The 12,578-nt window shown below is 46.0% G+C and overlaps 2 protein-coding genes across 12 annotated transcripts in view; one reads left to right on the top strand and one right to left on the bottom strand.

Annotated features, from left to right (window-relative positions):
* Positions 1-275: 275 nt before the first annotated feature.
* Positions 276-998, bottom strand: LOC125115063 (keratin-associated protein 4-8-like). 6 transcript variants are annotated; one of them, XM_047758805.1, is made up of 3 exons: positions 676-998; positions 451-555; positions 276-405 (listed from the first exon to the last, which is right to left on the bottom strand). In XM_047758805.1, exons 1-3 carry the CDS (start codon positions 996-998, stop codon positions 276-278), a joined length of 558 nt encoding a protein of 185 aa, XP_047614761.1. The 6 variants fall into 6 exon arrangements, with proteins under 6 accessions (XP_047614761.1, XP_047614762.1, XP_047614760.1 ...); XM_047758806.1 differs by having other exon boundaries at positions 466-555; XM_047758804.1 differs by having other exon boundaries at positions 451-771; positions 862-998.
* A 1,916-nt stretch (positions 999-2,914) lies between these two features.
* Positions 2,915-12,578, top strand: part of LOC125114664 (keratin-associated protein 4-11-like) — a 26,111-nt gene continuing 16,447 nt past the window's right edge. Inside the window, exons 1-3 of one of the 6 annotated variants that reach the window (XM_047758067.1) lie at positions 2,915-3,237; positions 3,358-3,447; positions 3,493-3,622. In XM_047758067.1, the coding sequence (XP_047614023.1) occupies positions 2,915-3,237; positions 3,358-3,447; positions 3,493-3,622 (543 nt within the window). Of the gene's footprint in view, positions 3,623-12,578 lie in introns of those variants that run through there. The other 5 variants (XM_047758062.1, XM_047758064.1, XM_047758066.1 and 2 more) reach the window with 5 other exon arrangements.

Here is a 12,578-nt window from a genome sequence, read left to right as displayed (position 1 = left end):
CACCAGTGATGGAGCCAGATTCCTGAAGCAGGAAGGATGGATTCCTGAAGACAAGGGGAGGAGTGTGGGGGGAGTTTAATTTCTGAGGAGGTTCTGAATGAGTTCACTGAGAAGGGAGGGCGTTTGGACGGAAGTAAGAACGTGTGCTCAGTGGGGCTGGGGTCTGCTCTGGAGACCCAGGAGATCAGTTCTCGCGAGCACGCTGCATTTAAAAAGGAGAATCAGCATCTTTGGGGAGGGAGGAGATGAGGAAGCAGCGTGTCCAAAGGAGAGATTCAGCAGCAGGAGGAGGCACAGCACGTGGGGCGGGGGCAGGTGGAGATGACACAGGTGGGGCGGTAGCAAGTGGTGTGGCAGGAGACCCGGCCACAGACGGGGCGCAGGCAGCAGCAGGGGTGGCAGCAGCTGGAGCCACAGGAGCTGGAGCCACAGCAGGAGGGCTGGCAGCACGAGGACTGGCAGCACGGGGGCCTGCAGCAGCTAGAGATGCAGCAGCGGGGCTGAGAGCAGGTGGGCTGGCAGCACACAGACTGGCAGCATCGGGGCCTGCAGCAGCTGGAGATGCAGCAGCGGCGCTGAGAGCAGGAGGGCTGGCAGCACACAGACTGGCAGCATCGGGGCCTGCAGCAGCTGGAGATGCAGCAGCGGGGCTGAGAGCAGGTGGGCTGGCAGCACACAGACTGGCAGCATTGGGGCCTGCAGCAGCTGGAGATGCAGCAGCGGGGCTGAGAGCAGGTGGGCTGGCAGCACACAGACTGGCAGCATTGGGGCCTGCAGCAGCTAGAGATGCAGCAGTGGGGCTGAGAGCAGGTGGGCTGGCAGCACGAGGACTGGCAGCATTGGGGCCTGCAGCAGGTGGACACGCAGCAGCTGGGGCGGCAGCAGGTGGTCCTGCAGCAGGTGGGCTGGCAGCAGCTGGGGCTGCAGCAGGTCTCCTGGCAGAGGTCTTGGCCACAGCCCTGGTCAGAGCAGACGGAGCCACAACACGAGCTGACCATGGTGTCCGAGGGTGGAGGTTGTGGGTGGGTTTCCAGGACAGTGAGATTCTTGAGTGTGATCTCCCCTTGTCCTCTGTCCCTTTTATACCCTACTGAGGGCTCCTTTGACCAGGTGCCGGACCCTTCTTTTTGTTGTTTTTCATCTTAATAGAAGACTAATTCATTTCAGTAAATTAGATAATTGTGTGTATCTGGTAAATAGTCCTAAATATAGATAAGGCAGATTTCCTTTTCCTGTTTATTATGTGAATTAACTCTCCTTTTTTCTTCCTTATCTGATTTGTCTTCTAAAGAAGACCCATTACAGGACATTGTTTCACTGGATTTCACAGGTATTAACTTATTCATGTACTTAACTCCAGGATTTTACTTTTATTTGATTTTATTTATTTTGACTCTTTAGGGCTGCACCTGCAGCTTATAGAAGTTCCCAGCCAAGAGGTCGAACCAGAGCAGTAGCTGCTGGCTATTAGCAATGCCAGATCCTGAGCTACCCCACAGCTCATGGCAACGCCAGATCTTTAACCCACTGAGGAAGGCCAGGGATCAAACCTGCGCCCTCAAGGATGCTAGTCAGGTTTGTTACGACTGAGCCACAACGGGAACTCTCCGAGAGTGGATTTTAAGAGTACTAAGTCTTCTCTGCTGTCAAAGGAGTTAAGTCACATGAACTGCTGATAGGAAAATGCATAGAAGACCCATCTTGGAGCCAGAACTGGGTTGGAGGGAAGGAATCATTTGTTATAGCGAAGAACGCTCCGATTTCTCTGTATTGCCTGGAGAGTCAGTGAAGTGCAAAGATCCCGACAAACTTCCTATCTGTTTTCCTTCTTCTTTCTTTCTTTTTCTTTTTTTGTCTTTTTTGCCATTTCTTAGGCCGCTTCCCGGGCTAGGGGTCGAATCGGAGCCGTAGCCACTGGCCTTCGACGCCAGAGCCACAGCAACGCGGGATCCGATCCACGTCTGCAACCTCCACCACAGCTCACGGCAACGCCGGATCCTTAACCCACTGAGCCAGGCCAGGGATTGAACCCGCAACCTCACGGTTCCTAGTTGGATTCGTTAACCACTGAGCCACGACAGGAATTCCTCTTTTCTCCTTCTTGAATCTATTCAGACTGAAAGTGTTCTAGTGCAGTGATTCACCACTTTTAAGTAGTAAAAAACACATGTGCCTGATGGATGAGTCCTTCTTAAAATTATTAAATTATTGTGGACGTGTTCTTCAAAGATAACATACGGTAAGTGAGTATATTTTATCTATGTTTTGGTAGGTCAGCATACCCAATGATATCTACAATTGAAGTGTTATGGAAATATATTCTTATACTCTGAGGCATTATCTCTGCAAGATAGAGTTGAGTTTTTTTTCCCTTGATATAAACGAGAGATTAAGGGGTTAAGGTTAAATTTCTGTCCCAGAGGCACTTAAGTAAAGCAAATAAGACACACATACAAAAGTTTGGTAAAAATTTAGAGGGTTGAGTGATTAGTAAACAAAATAACAATTATGTATTTAAATTCACAAGCCTCTAAAGAAATACAGGACTAATAGCTACTATTTTGGAGTGCCTGCTGTCTGTTAGGAATTTTCCAAGTCTTCTATAATTGTTATCTTGTTTACATTGGGCAAGGACTCTGTGAGGCAGATACAATTTTCTTAATTCTTCAGACATGAGGTAATTAAGTCTCAGAGAGATTGAAGTCACACAGTCAACAGGGAAGGTGGTTTTCCTGCGGGATATTCAAAGAGGGTATAGAGATTGATACATGTAAACAACAAGAAGAAAATAGTGTCTCCGTAAACACAGGAGTCCCTCAGCTGAGTATAAAAGGGGCCACGTGGCAACAAGACACCCAAACTCAAGAAGCTCACTCTCCTGGAAACCCACCCACAACCTCCACCCTCGGACACCATGGTCAGCTCGTGTTGTGGCTCCGTCTGCTCTGACCAGGGCTGTGGCCAAGACCTCTGCCAGGAGACCTGCTGCAGCCCCAGCTGCTGCCAGCCCACCTGCTGCAGGACCACCTGCTGCCGCCCCAGCTGCTGCGTGTCCACCTGCTGCAGGCCCCAATGCTGCCAGTCCTCGTGCTGCCAGCCCACCTGCTCTCAGCCCCGCTGCTGCATCTCCAGCTGCTGCAGGCCCCAATGCTGCCAGTCTGTGTGCTGCCAGCCCACCTGCTCTCAGCCCCGCTGCTGCATCTCCAGCTGCTGCAGGCCCCAATGCTGCCAGTCTGTGTGCTGCCAGCCCACCTGCTCTCAGCCCCGCTGCTGCATCTCCAGCTGCTGCAGGCCCCAATGCTGCCAGTCCTCGTGCTGCCAGCCCACCTGCTCTCAGCCCCGCTGCTGCATCTCCAGCTGCTGCAGGCCCCAATGCTGCCAGTCTGTGTGCTGCCAGCCCACCTGCTCTCAGCCCCGCTGCTGCATCTCTAGCTGCTGCAGGCCCCCGTGCTGCCAGCCCTCCTGCTGTGGCTCCAGCCCCTGTGGCTCCAGCTGCTGCCACCCCTGCTGCTGCCTGCGCCCCATCTGTGGCCGGGTCTCCTGCCACACCACTTGCTACCGCCCCACCTGTGTCATCTCCACCTGCCCCCGCCCCACGTGCTGTGCCTCCTCCTGCTGCTGAATCTCTCCTTTGGACACGCTGCTTCCTCATCTCCTCCCTCCCCAAAGATGCTGATTCTCCTTTTTAAATGCAGCGTGCTCGCGAGAACTGATCTCCTGGGTCTCCAGAGCAGACCCCAGCCCCACTGAGCACACGTTCTTACTTCCATCCAAACTCCCTCCCTTCTCAGTGAACTCATTCAGAACCTCCTCAGAAATTAAACTCCCCCCACACTCCTCCCCTTGTCTTCAGGAATCCATCCTTCCTGCTTCAGGAATCTGGCTCCATCACTGGTGGGGCCACAGGTTTTCTCGCCCTGGCACAGCAGCCCACGAAGTCTTCCTGGGTATTATCTGCACAACTTTTTCTATATATTGGTATTTCCATGTACCAAAATAAACAGCTCCCCTGCACTGAAAATGGAATGTGATTGTTGCTCTTTCTTTTTTAAAGATTTTACATTTGGGTCCTGAGTAATTGCTATTTTGCCTACCCCTGCCAAACAGCATAGATTAGTCAACTTCCACTAAATGCTAAAGGACATGGATCCCTGTCTAGTTTTGTCTGGAAAGTAGGCAAGTTAACACATCACTTTCTAGTCCTTGGGTGGGGGGGGGGGGAAAGAGTTAACCTGAAGCGATAAAACATCCATGAATAGAGTCATAAAATCATGCCATTTGCAGCAACATGGATGGAACTAGAGGCTCTCAAACTGAGTGACATAAGTCAGAAAGAGAAAGACAAATACCACATGATACCACCTATATCTGGGATCTAGTATACAGCACAGATAAACCTTTCCGCAGAAAGAAACTCATGGACTTGGGGAAGAGACTTGCAGTCGCCAAGGGGGAGGGAGTGGGATGGACTGGGACTCTGGGGTTAATAGACGTAAACGCTTGCATTTGGACTGGATAAGCGATAAGACTCTGATGAATAGCACTGAGCTACATCTAGTCACTTACGACGGAGCATGGTCATGTGAGAAAAAGAATGTATCTGTGTGTGTGTGACTGGGTCACCTTGCTGTACAGTAGAAAATGGACAGAGCACTGTAAACCGGCTCTACCGGAAAAAATAGCAATCATTAAATAAAAAATTTTTAAAGAGACAGAAATAGAGTAAGAGGAGAAAAGGTTTGGAAAGATCGAACACAATGCATGATCTTTTAAAACCCCAGCTTTCGGGGCATGTATTTCATTTTATTTTATTTTATTTCATTTTATTTTATTTTTTCACCTATGAAAGGAGCCAATAGAGAGTTCAGCCCAGTCTCTGCAGGTTCTACTTCGAGGCACACGCAATGACTCCTTTGTCCTCATACACAGTTGTTCTGCTTTATTCTGATGGTGAGGACTCCAGCAGAGGGTTGAGTCTGCCTTCTAGAGGAGCCGCCTGCACTGCCGGGCAGGGGGTGTCAGTGAATGAGGCAGATCTGCTGAAAGCGCCGAGGGGTTGCCAGAGCTGGACTTTGTGTCCGAGGCCACGCCCCCTTTCGGGGGCCCTGCTGAGACGTCCCCTGACCCTCCGTGGAAGCTGGATCTCTCCCCTGTGTCCAGGTCAGCTCTGCAGCACCCAGGCCGTATCATCAAAAGTCCACCCAGGCTCCAGATGGGGTTTCAGCTGACCAAGCCAGCGGGAAGCAGACCCCAGCAGGGATGGGGGCCCCAGCACAAAGATAACCTAAGGACCTGTCCACCTCAACAGAAGCAGAATCAAAGGGACTGTTGCAGTTTTGCAAGAGGACCCAAATCCTCCCTCTCTGTTTCCCAAGCTCCCTTCCCCCTTAAGACTACGTGACCCAACACACAGATGACCCAACACGCAGACCCCTGCCTGTAAAAACTGCCCTTGCCCTACCGGCGGGGAGCCTGAGTTCTCTCTGCTCAGTGCTCCCGGGCACTCTGTTGGTCGATAAACCTGCTTGCGATCTCAGGGCTCCAGTCTCTGTCCCCTTCGACTCGGCTGCCCTAAGACTAAGCACATGAGAAATCTATGGATTGTCTAAGTGTGCCTTGTGTTTCATTTCACTCACTGTTAATGCGCGTGCTCAGTGGATTCTGCGGGATCTTCTGGGCAGGCAGAAGAGCGTGGTGCCAGCTGCCTCCAGCCTCAGGCATGTCCTCGGGTTCCTTCCCCAACAGCCCACAGCGGTAACCCCATCATTAACACCAACATTTGGGCTTCCCTTTCTCTCCTGCCTTATCTTCCCTTTTCCTCACTTGTGCTTCCCGGATCTTACAGCCACCGCGCCTCTGTCTCAGGTTCTGCTTTGGGTGGAATTCAAGCAAAGACAGTAGATGTTCAGAGATCCTATTGGCTGATTGGCTTTCAACAGGTAATGATGTTTATTTCTAGCAGCAAGGGCAACACTGGGCAGCCTAGAGCTGAAGGAGACCCAGCGTCACCATTGGGGGGGGGGGTTATGTCCTTCCTATCTCATTTCTATGTTAATAGAGGCATCGGTGTCCATGGCTACCGGTAAACAAGTCTCATTCTAAAGATAGACTCTTCACTTCCAGAAAAGGGTTTTATCGGGTGTCACGAAGGTGTCATGTAAATCTCGTGGTTTTCCTCACTTGTAGCCGTGATGCCTTCGTTTGGAATGTTTCTCTCTTTTCTCCATCAGTGCGAAGACATACATTTTTAAAGGATGATTACATGTCCCTATGCTGTCAAAATGCCTTCCTTCACTCAACAGACACGTGTCACTAAGATGCCTGTCTCAGCCCCGAGCTGAACACCATGGTAACCAAATTCAGTTTCATAGCTTATACTTTCAAAGCATCTGCTTTGCAGCTGAAGGAGTGACAGCAGGAAAGAGCTGTGGTAGAGGAGAGGGTGCGAAATTAGGAACCCAATGCAGGCAAGAATTAGTTCTGTATGGGGAAGTTATTATTTCATATGGAAATTCCCAGGCTAGGGGTTGAATCAGAGCTGCAGCTGAGGCTGCCACAGCCACAGCAACATCAGATCCGAGCTATATCTATGAACTATTCCTCAGCTTGTGGCCACACTGGATCCTTAGCTCACTGAGTGAGGCCAGGAATCGAACCTGCAACCTCAGAGACAACATTGGGTCCTTTACCTGCTGAGCCACCATGGGAATGCCACTTTTTTTTCACTCTTACATGCACACGCATTTGGCAATCAATGTCTAATAGTCTAATGAAAATTCCGTCATTTGTATGAAAAAAACTCATAGGAAAAAAACCCTCCATAAACAAAGTAAAAAGATAAATGATTAAATGAAAATAAAACTACTTGCAATGTGTATCAAGGACAAAGGTTTAATAGCCTTAATGTCTGAAGCACTTTTAAATTAGATTCAGTTAGATAAAAGGCCAAAAATCTGGAGTTCCCATCGTGGCGCAGCGGTTAACAAATCCGACTAGGAACCATGAGGTTGCGGGTTCGATCCCTGCCCTTGCTCAGTGGGTTAACGATCCGGCGTTGCCGTGAGCTGTGGTGTAGGTCACAGATGCGGCTCGGATCCCGCGTTGCTGTGGCTCTGATGTAGGCTGGCAGCTACAGCTCCGATTCGACCCCTAGCCTGGGAACCTCCATATGCCTCGGGAGTGGACCAAAAAGACAAAAAAAAAAAAAGGCCAAAAATCTGATGGAAAAATAAAATGCAAATATTTCTTCAACATATAAAATGCTCAATCTCATGCTTTTAGATAGGATATTACCTCTCACCTGTCAGAATGTCAAAAATTCAAAATTTGGCAACATTCTCTGATAGCAAGACTATGTGGAAATAAGCACGCTCAGAGTTTTCTTGGGAGGATTTGACAATAACTAGCAGTGTTATTGTTTGACTCGGCTATCCCCATTTTATAAATGATTCTAAAGGTGCTTGGGTGAAAAGATGAAAAGATGAAAATATGCAAGATTTTTCATAGCAGTGCTACTTGGAAAAACAAAACAAAGCAGCAACAAACCTGGATGTCCTTCAATAAGGTACCGCTGAATAAGCTATGATGCATTCCCATCATGAAGTACTATTCAGCAGAAAAACTAATAAGGACTATCTCTGTATTGTATTATGAGGTACTCTCCAGGATACGTTGTTTTTTGTTTTTGTTTTTGTTTTTGTTTTTGTTTTTTCTTTTTTTTAGGGCTGTGCCCATCGCATATGGACGTTCCCAGGCTAGGAGTTGAGTTGGAGCTGCAGCTGCCAGCCTACATCACAGCTACAGCAACACCAGATCCAAGCCTGATCTGTGACCTACACCCCTGCAGCTCGTGGCAATGCCAGATCCTTAACCCACTGAGCAAGGCCAGGGATTGAACCCCCCATCCTCGTGGATACTACTCAGATTCTTAACCCACTGAGCCGCATTGGGAACTCCTAGGATATATAGTTAAGAGACAATAAAGCAGATGAAGAAAAGCATCTGTAGTGTTCTAAAAGCCAAGGAAACAAATACAGAAAGTATATTTGCTTGCATTAAAATTATTTTTTTTTTTAAATAATGAAAGACTAGGAGTTGCCTAGAGGCTCAGTAAGTTAAGGATCCGGCGTAGTCACTGCCGCCCTGGCTCAAGTCGCTGCTGTGGGCTGGCTTTAATCTCTGGCCTGGAAACATCTGCACACAGAGGGTGTGGCCAAAAAATAATAATAATAATAAATAAATAATGGAAGAATAGAAAAAAAAGAGAAAACAGAAGAGAGGGACTAACCCTTCCAGTCAAGATGGAGTAACAGGGACTGGATTTACCCCCTTGCCTTCAACAACAACAAAGGCAGGAAAAAACAGAAACAATATTTTTTAGGCTTTGGCTGTCTGACAGGGCAGAACACTGGTGCTCCTGGAGAGGGGAAACAAACTGAGGGGCTCTCAGGGACGGCCTCCGTTTGTTTGTTCGTTTGTTTTTACGGCCATACCTGCTGCACATGGAAGTTCCCAGGCTAGGGGCTGCATCAGAGCTGCAGCTGTTGGCTTACACCACAGCCACCGCAATGCTGAATCCAAGCCTGTCTGTGACCTACACCACAGCTGACAGCAATGCTGGATCCTTAACCCACTGAGCGAGGCCAGGGATCGAACCCGTGTCCTCAAGGATACTAGTCAGGTTTGTTACCACGGAGCCACGACAGGAACTCCAGGCATTATTGTCTTCATTTTCTTCTCAAAGAACCCATGAGGTATTGCTGTTGTCTAAGAGTTCACATAGAAGTGAATTAAGGCTGTTAAATCCTGCCATAGTCCCTGAAGTGTAAGTAACACAAACTCCACACCTTGTGCTGCTGTATCTCCTTTAGGACAGTTTTTCTCCCACATCAGCTCAGCACTTTCTTATTTTTCCCTTAAGTTCTAGCTCAGAAGCCTCCTCCTTTCTTACAGGTTTCCCTGATATAGTTAAAAAAAAAAAAAAAAGCAGACCCTCATCTGCACCTCCTTTCTGCTCGGTATCATTTTTGGAATGCTCAGCCTTCACGCATATCACCTAAATGCGTCTCCTGCTGGATGATAAACACCTGGGTGAACCATACATCATCATCAACAGGCATGCAACGGAGCCCACCATCAGTGGCTTCTTTTTGATATCCAGGAATCCCTTTTTAAATATATATAAATTTTGTTGTGTGAGGAATGCACAGTAGTGATGGTTCCGAAGCAAATTCTGCAAAGTCAGGCTTCGTCCAGGAGGTCACATCTCTCTTCCGTGGTCCTTCTATGCCTTCACTCACTCCCCCATAGCGAGTCCTCTTTCTACTTGAAAGTTTCTCTTCTCATTGCTGTTTTAAATATAAGTATTTTTTGCATATTTTTATCCCCCTCGGTTCTTAGCTAAGTGGCTGTGTACTATACACACTTGGCTCCAACGTGCTTTTTTTCCAATTAATTTATCCTGTAGAGTACTTCACAGTAGGATGCTGAGATAGTCTTCATTCCATTTCAGCCACAAAGTAGTTCATTCACAAAGTAGTGGCCATAGGGTAGTTTATTTAGTCATTCCCTTGTGAATGGACATTTGGGTTGTTTCTAAGTTTTCACTGTTAAATAATACTGTGCATTTACAACAAGAATTTTTTTAAATTTGGGGATTGAGAGGTGCATATCTGTAAGATTTAACTTATTGATTTTATTATTTAGTTATTTCATATTAATCCTTTTTCTCCTCATGTGTATCTTTAAATACAGAGTATGTTGAAGTCTTCAATTATCGGTTTGTTTCTTTTTTTATTCTTGCATCACCTGTAGTTTCTGAAGTTTTAGCTGTGGAGTTATATTTTCATTGTAGCCTTTACTATAATGAAGTATCCCACTTTGTCTCCTATAATTCTTTTTGTATGATTCTAATTTATTTGCTCTAAATATTATGACCCCAGCCCCGTTTTCTTTTATTTGCCTTTTTTTTTTTTTTTTGGTCTATTTAGGGCCACACCTGCAGCATACGGAGGTTCCCAGGCTAGGGGTGGAATCAGAGCTGTAGCGACCAGCCTACACCAGAGCCACAGCAACGCGTCTCTGAGCTGTGTCTGCAACCTACACCTCAGCTTATGGCAACGCCGGGGTCCTTAACCCACTGAGCGAGGCCAGGGATCGAACCTGCAACCTCATGGTTCCTAGTCAGATTCATTAACCACTGAGCTACAACGGGAACTCCCCTATATGTTTGTAAACTTTTTGATGATAGTCGTTTTTGACTGGTATGAGGTAATACCTCACTGTAGTTTGGATTTGCGTTTTTCTTAGAATATGCTCAACAAAACACCTATCAACCAAATCCAACAATACATTAAAAGGGTCATACACCATGATCAAGTGAGATTTATCCCAGGAATGCAAGGATTTTTCAACATCTGCAAGTCCAATCAGACCTGACACACCACATTACCAAATTGAAGAGTAAAAACCATATGATCATGTCAATAGATGCCGACAAAAGCTTTTGACAAAATTCAACACCCATTTTTGACCAAAACTCTCCAGAAAGTGGGCACAGAGGGAATCCACCTCAGCAGAATAGAGGCCACATATGACAGTCCCACAACGAACATCATTCTCAGTGGTTGTGAAAAGCTGAAAGCATTTCTGCTAAGCTCAGGAGCAAGGCAAGGCTGTCCACTCTCATCATTGTTTCTTCTTCTCTTTTTATGCCTGCACCCACAGCATATGGAAACTCCCAGGCTAGAGGGTCATACTGGAGCTGCAGGCGCTGGGTCTATGCCACAGCCATAGCAACACTGGATCTGAGCCACGTCTGCGAGCTACACTGCAGCTTGTGGCAAACACTGGATCCCTAAACCCACTAAGCGAGGCCAGGGATCAAACGTGTATCCTTGAAGACACTATGTCTGGTACTTAATCCACTGAGACACAGTGGGAACTCCCTCTCACCACTTTTAATCAACACGGTTTTGGAAGTCCTAGCCATGGCAATCAGATGAGAAAAGAAAGAAAAGGAATCTAAACTGGAAAAGAAGAAGTCAAACTGTCACTGTTTGCAGATGACATGATATTATAATAGAAAATCCTAAAGATGCTATCAGAAAACTACTGAATTCATCACATGAATTCAGTAAAGTTGCAGGATATAGAATTGATATACAGAAATCCTCTTGCATTTCTATACACTAACAACAAAAGATCAGAAAGAGAAGTTAAGGAAGCAATCCCCATTTAACATCACATCAAAAAGAATAAAATACCCAGGAAAAAACCTACCAAAGGAGGTAAAATACCTGCACTCTGAAAACGATAACACACAGATGAAATACATCAAAGATACACAAAGAGATGGAAAGATACATAATGTTCTTAGATTGGAAGACTCAGTATTGTCAAAATGACTATGTTACCAAGGAGATCTACAGATACAATGCACTCCCTATCAAATTTCCAATGCATTTTTCACAGAACTAGAACAAAAATTTTTAAGATTTGTATGGAACACAAAAGACCCCAAATAGTCCAAGGCCATCCTGAGAAAGAGAAATGGAGCTGGAGGAATTAGGCTGCCTGATTTCAGACTATACTATGAAGCTACAGTAATATAAACAGTATGGTACTGGCACAAAAATAGACATAGATCAATGGAACAGGATAGAAAACCCAGAAGTAAGCCCATGCATCTATGGTCAAGTAGCAATAAAGGAGGTGAGACTATACAATGGAGAAAAGAATGGGTCTTCAATAAGTGTTGCTGGGTAAACTGGAGAGCTATACATAAAAGAATGAAATTAGAACATCTCTAACACCATACACAAAAATAAACTCAAAAAGGTTGATTAAAGATCTCAATGTATGGGCTGGATAATATAAAACTCTTAGAGGAAAACATAGGCAGGACACTCTTTGACATAAATTGCAGCCATATCTTTATGGAGCCACCCTCTTTGAGTAATGAATGTAAACCAAAAATAAACAAATGGGACCGAATTAAACTTAAAAGCTTTTGCACACACAGCAAGGAAACCATAAAAATGAAAAGACATCTCAAAAAATGGGAGAAAATCTTTGCACACGAGAGGTTGACATGGGATTATCATCACCCAAATACACAAACACTCCTGTACCTCAATATATCACAAAACCAAATAAGCAATGTAAATATCATCTCTGATATTTGGAAAGTTTGTATTTTGTACTAAGTTTACCTTTATATAAATTTTTATGTAATACCCTACCCGTAAGCCAATGTCTTGGCTACTGTCAGTTGATTGTCTGCTTTCAGAAATTGAAATTACTAGTTGCTTCTTTCTTCTTCACCCCCTACTTTTTCAGCAATTTTTTTACTTTGTGTATTGTCTCACCTTTCCCTCTATTTTTGGATAATTTTTAATAGATCTACATGTAAGATTTCATTTCAATTTAAACATTTGGGGGGTGGGATGGATGGATCAGGGGTTTGGGATTGGCATATGCACCCTGAAGTATATATGCATGATTGGGCAATGGGACCCATCATCGTTCCATAGCACAGAGAAGTCTCTGCCCAAGAGTCTGTGATAATCTACATGGGA

The sequence above is a fragment of the Phacochoerus africanus genome, chromosome 14 (genome assembly GCF_016906955.1).
Source record: "Phacochoerus africanus isolate WHEZ1 chromosome 14, ROS_Pafr_v1, whole genome shotgun sequence".
Lineage (NCBI taxonomy): Eukaryota > Metazoa > Chordata > Mammalia > Artiodactyla > Suidae > Phacochoerus > Phacochoerus africanus.
Note: the sequence above shows the minus strand (reverse complement) of the source record. Positions and strands in the feature narration are given on the sequence as shown.

Excerpts from the sequence above, each read along its gene's own strand:
- LOC125115063 (XM_047758801.1), bottom strand. The coding sequence starts at position 998 with ATGGTCAGCTCGTGTTGTGGCTCCGTCTGCTCTGACCAGGGCTGTGGC. Across the intron at positions 406-450 it reads CCCCCGTGCTGCCAGTCCTC|CTGCTGCCACCCCTGCTGCT; the intron begins GTGCTGCCAGCC and ends CTGTGGCTCCAG.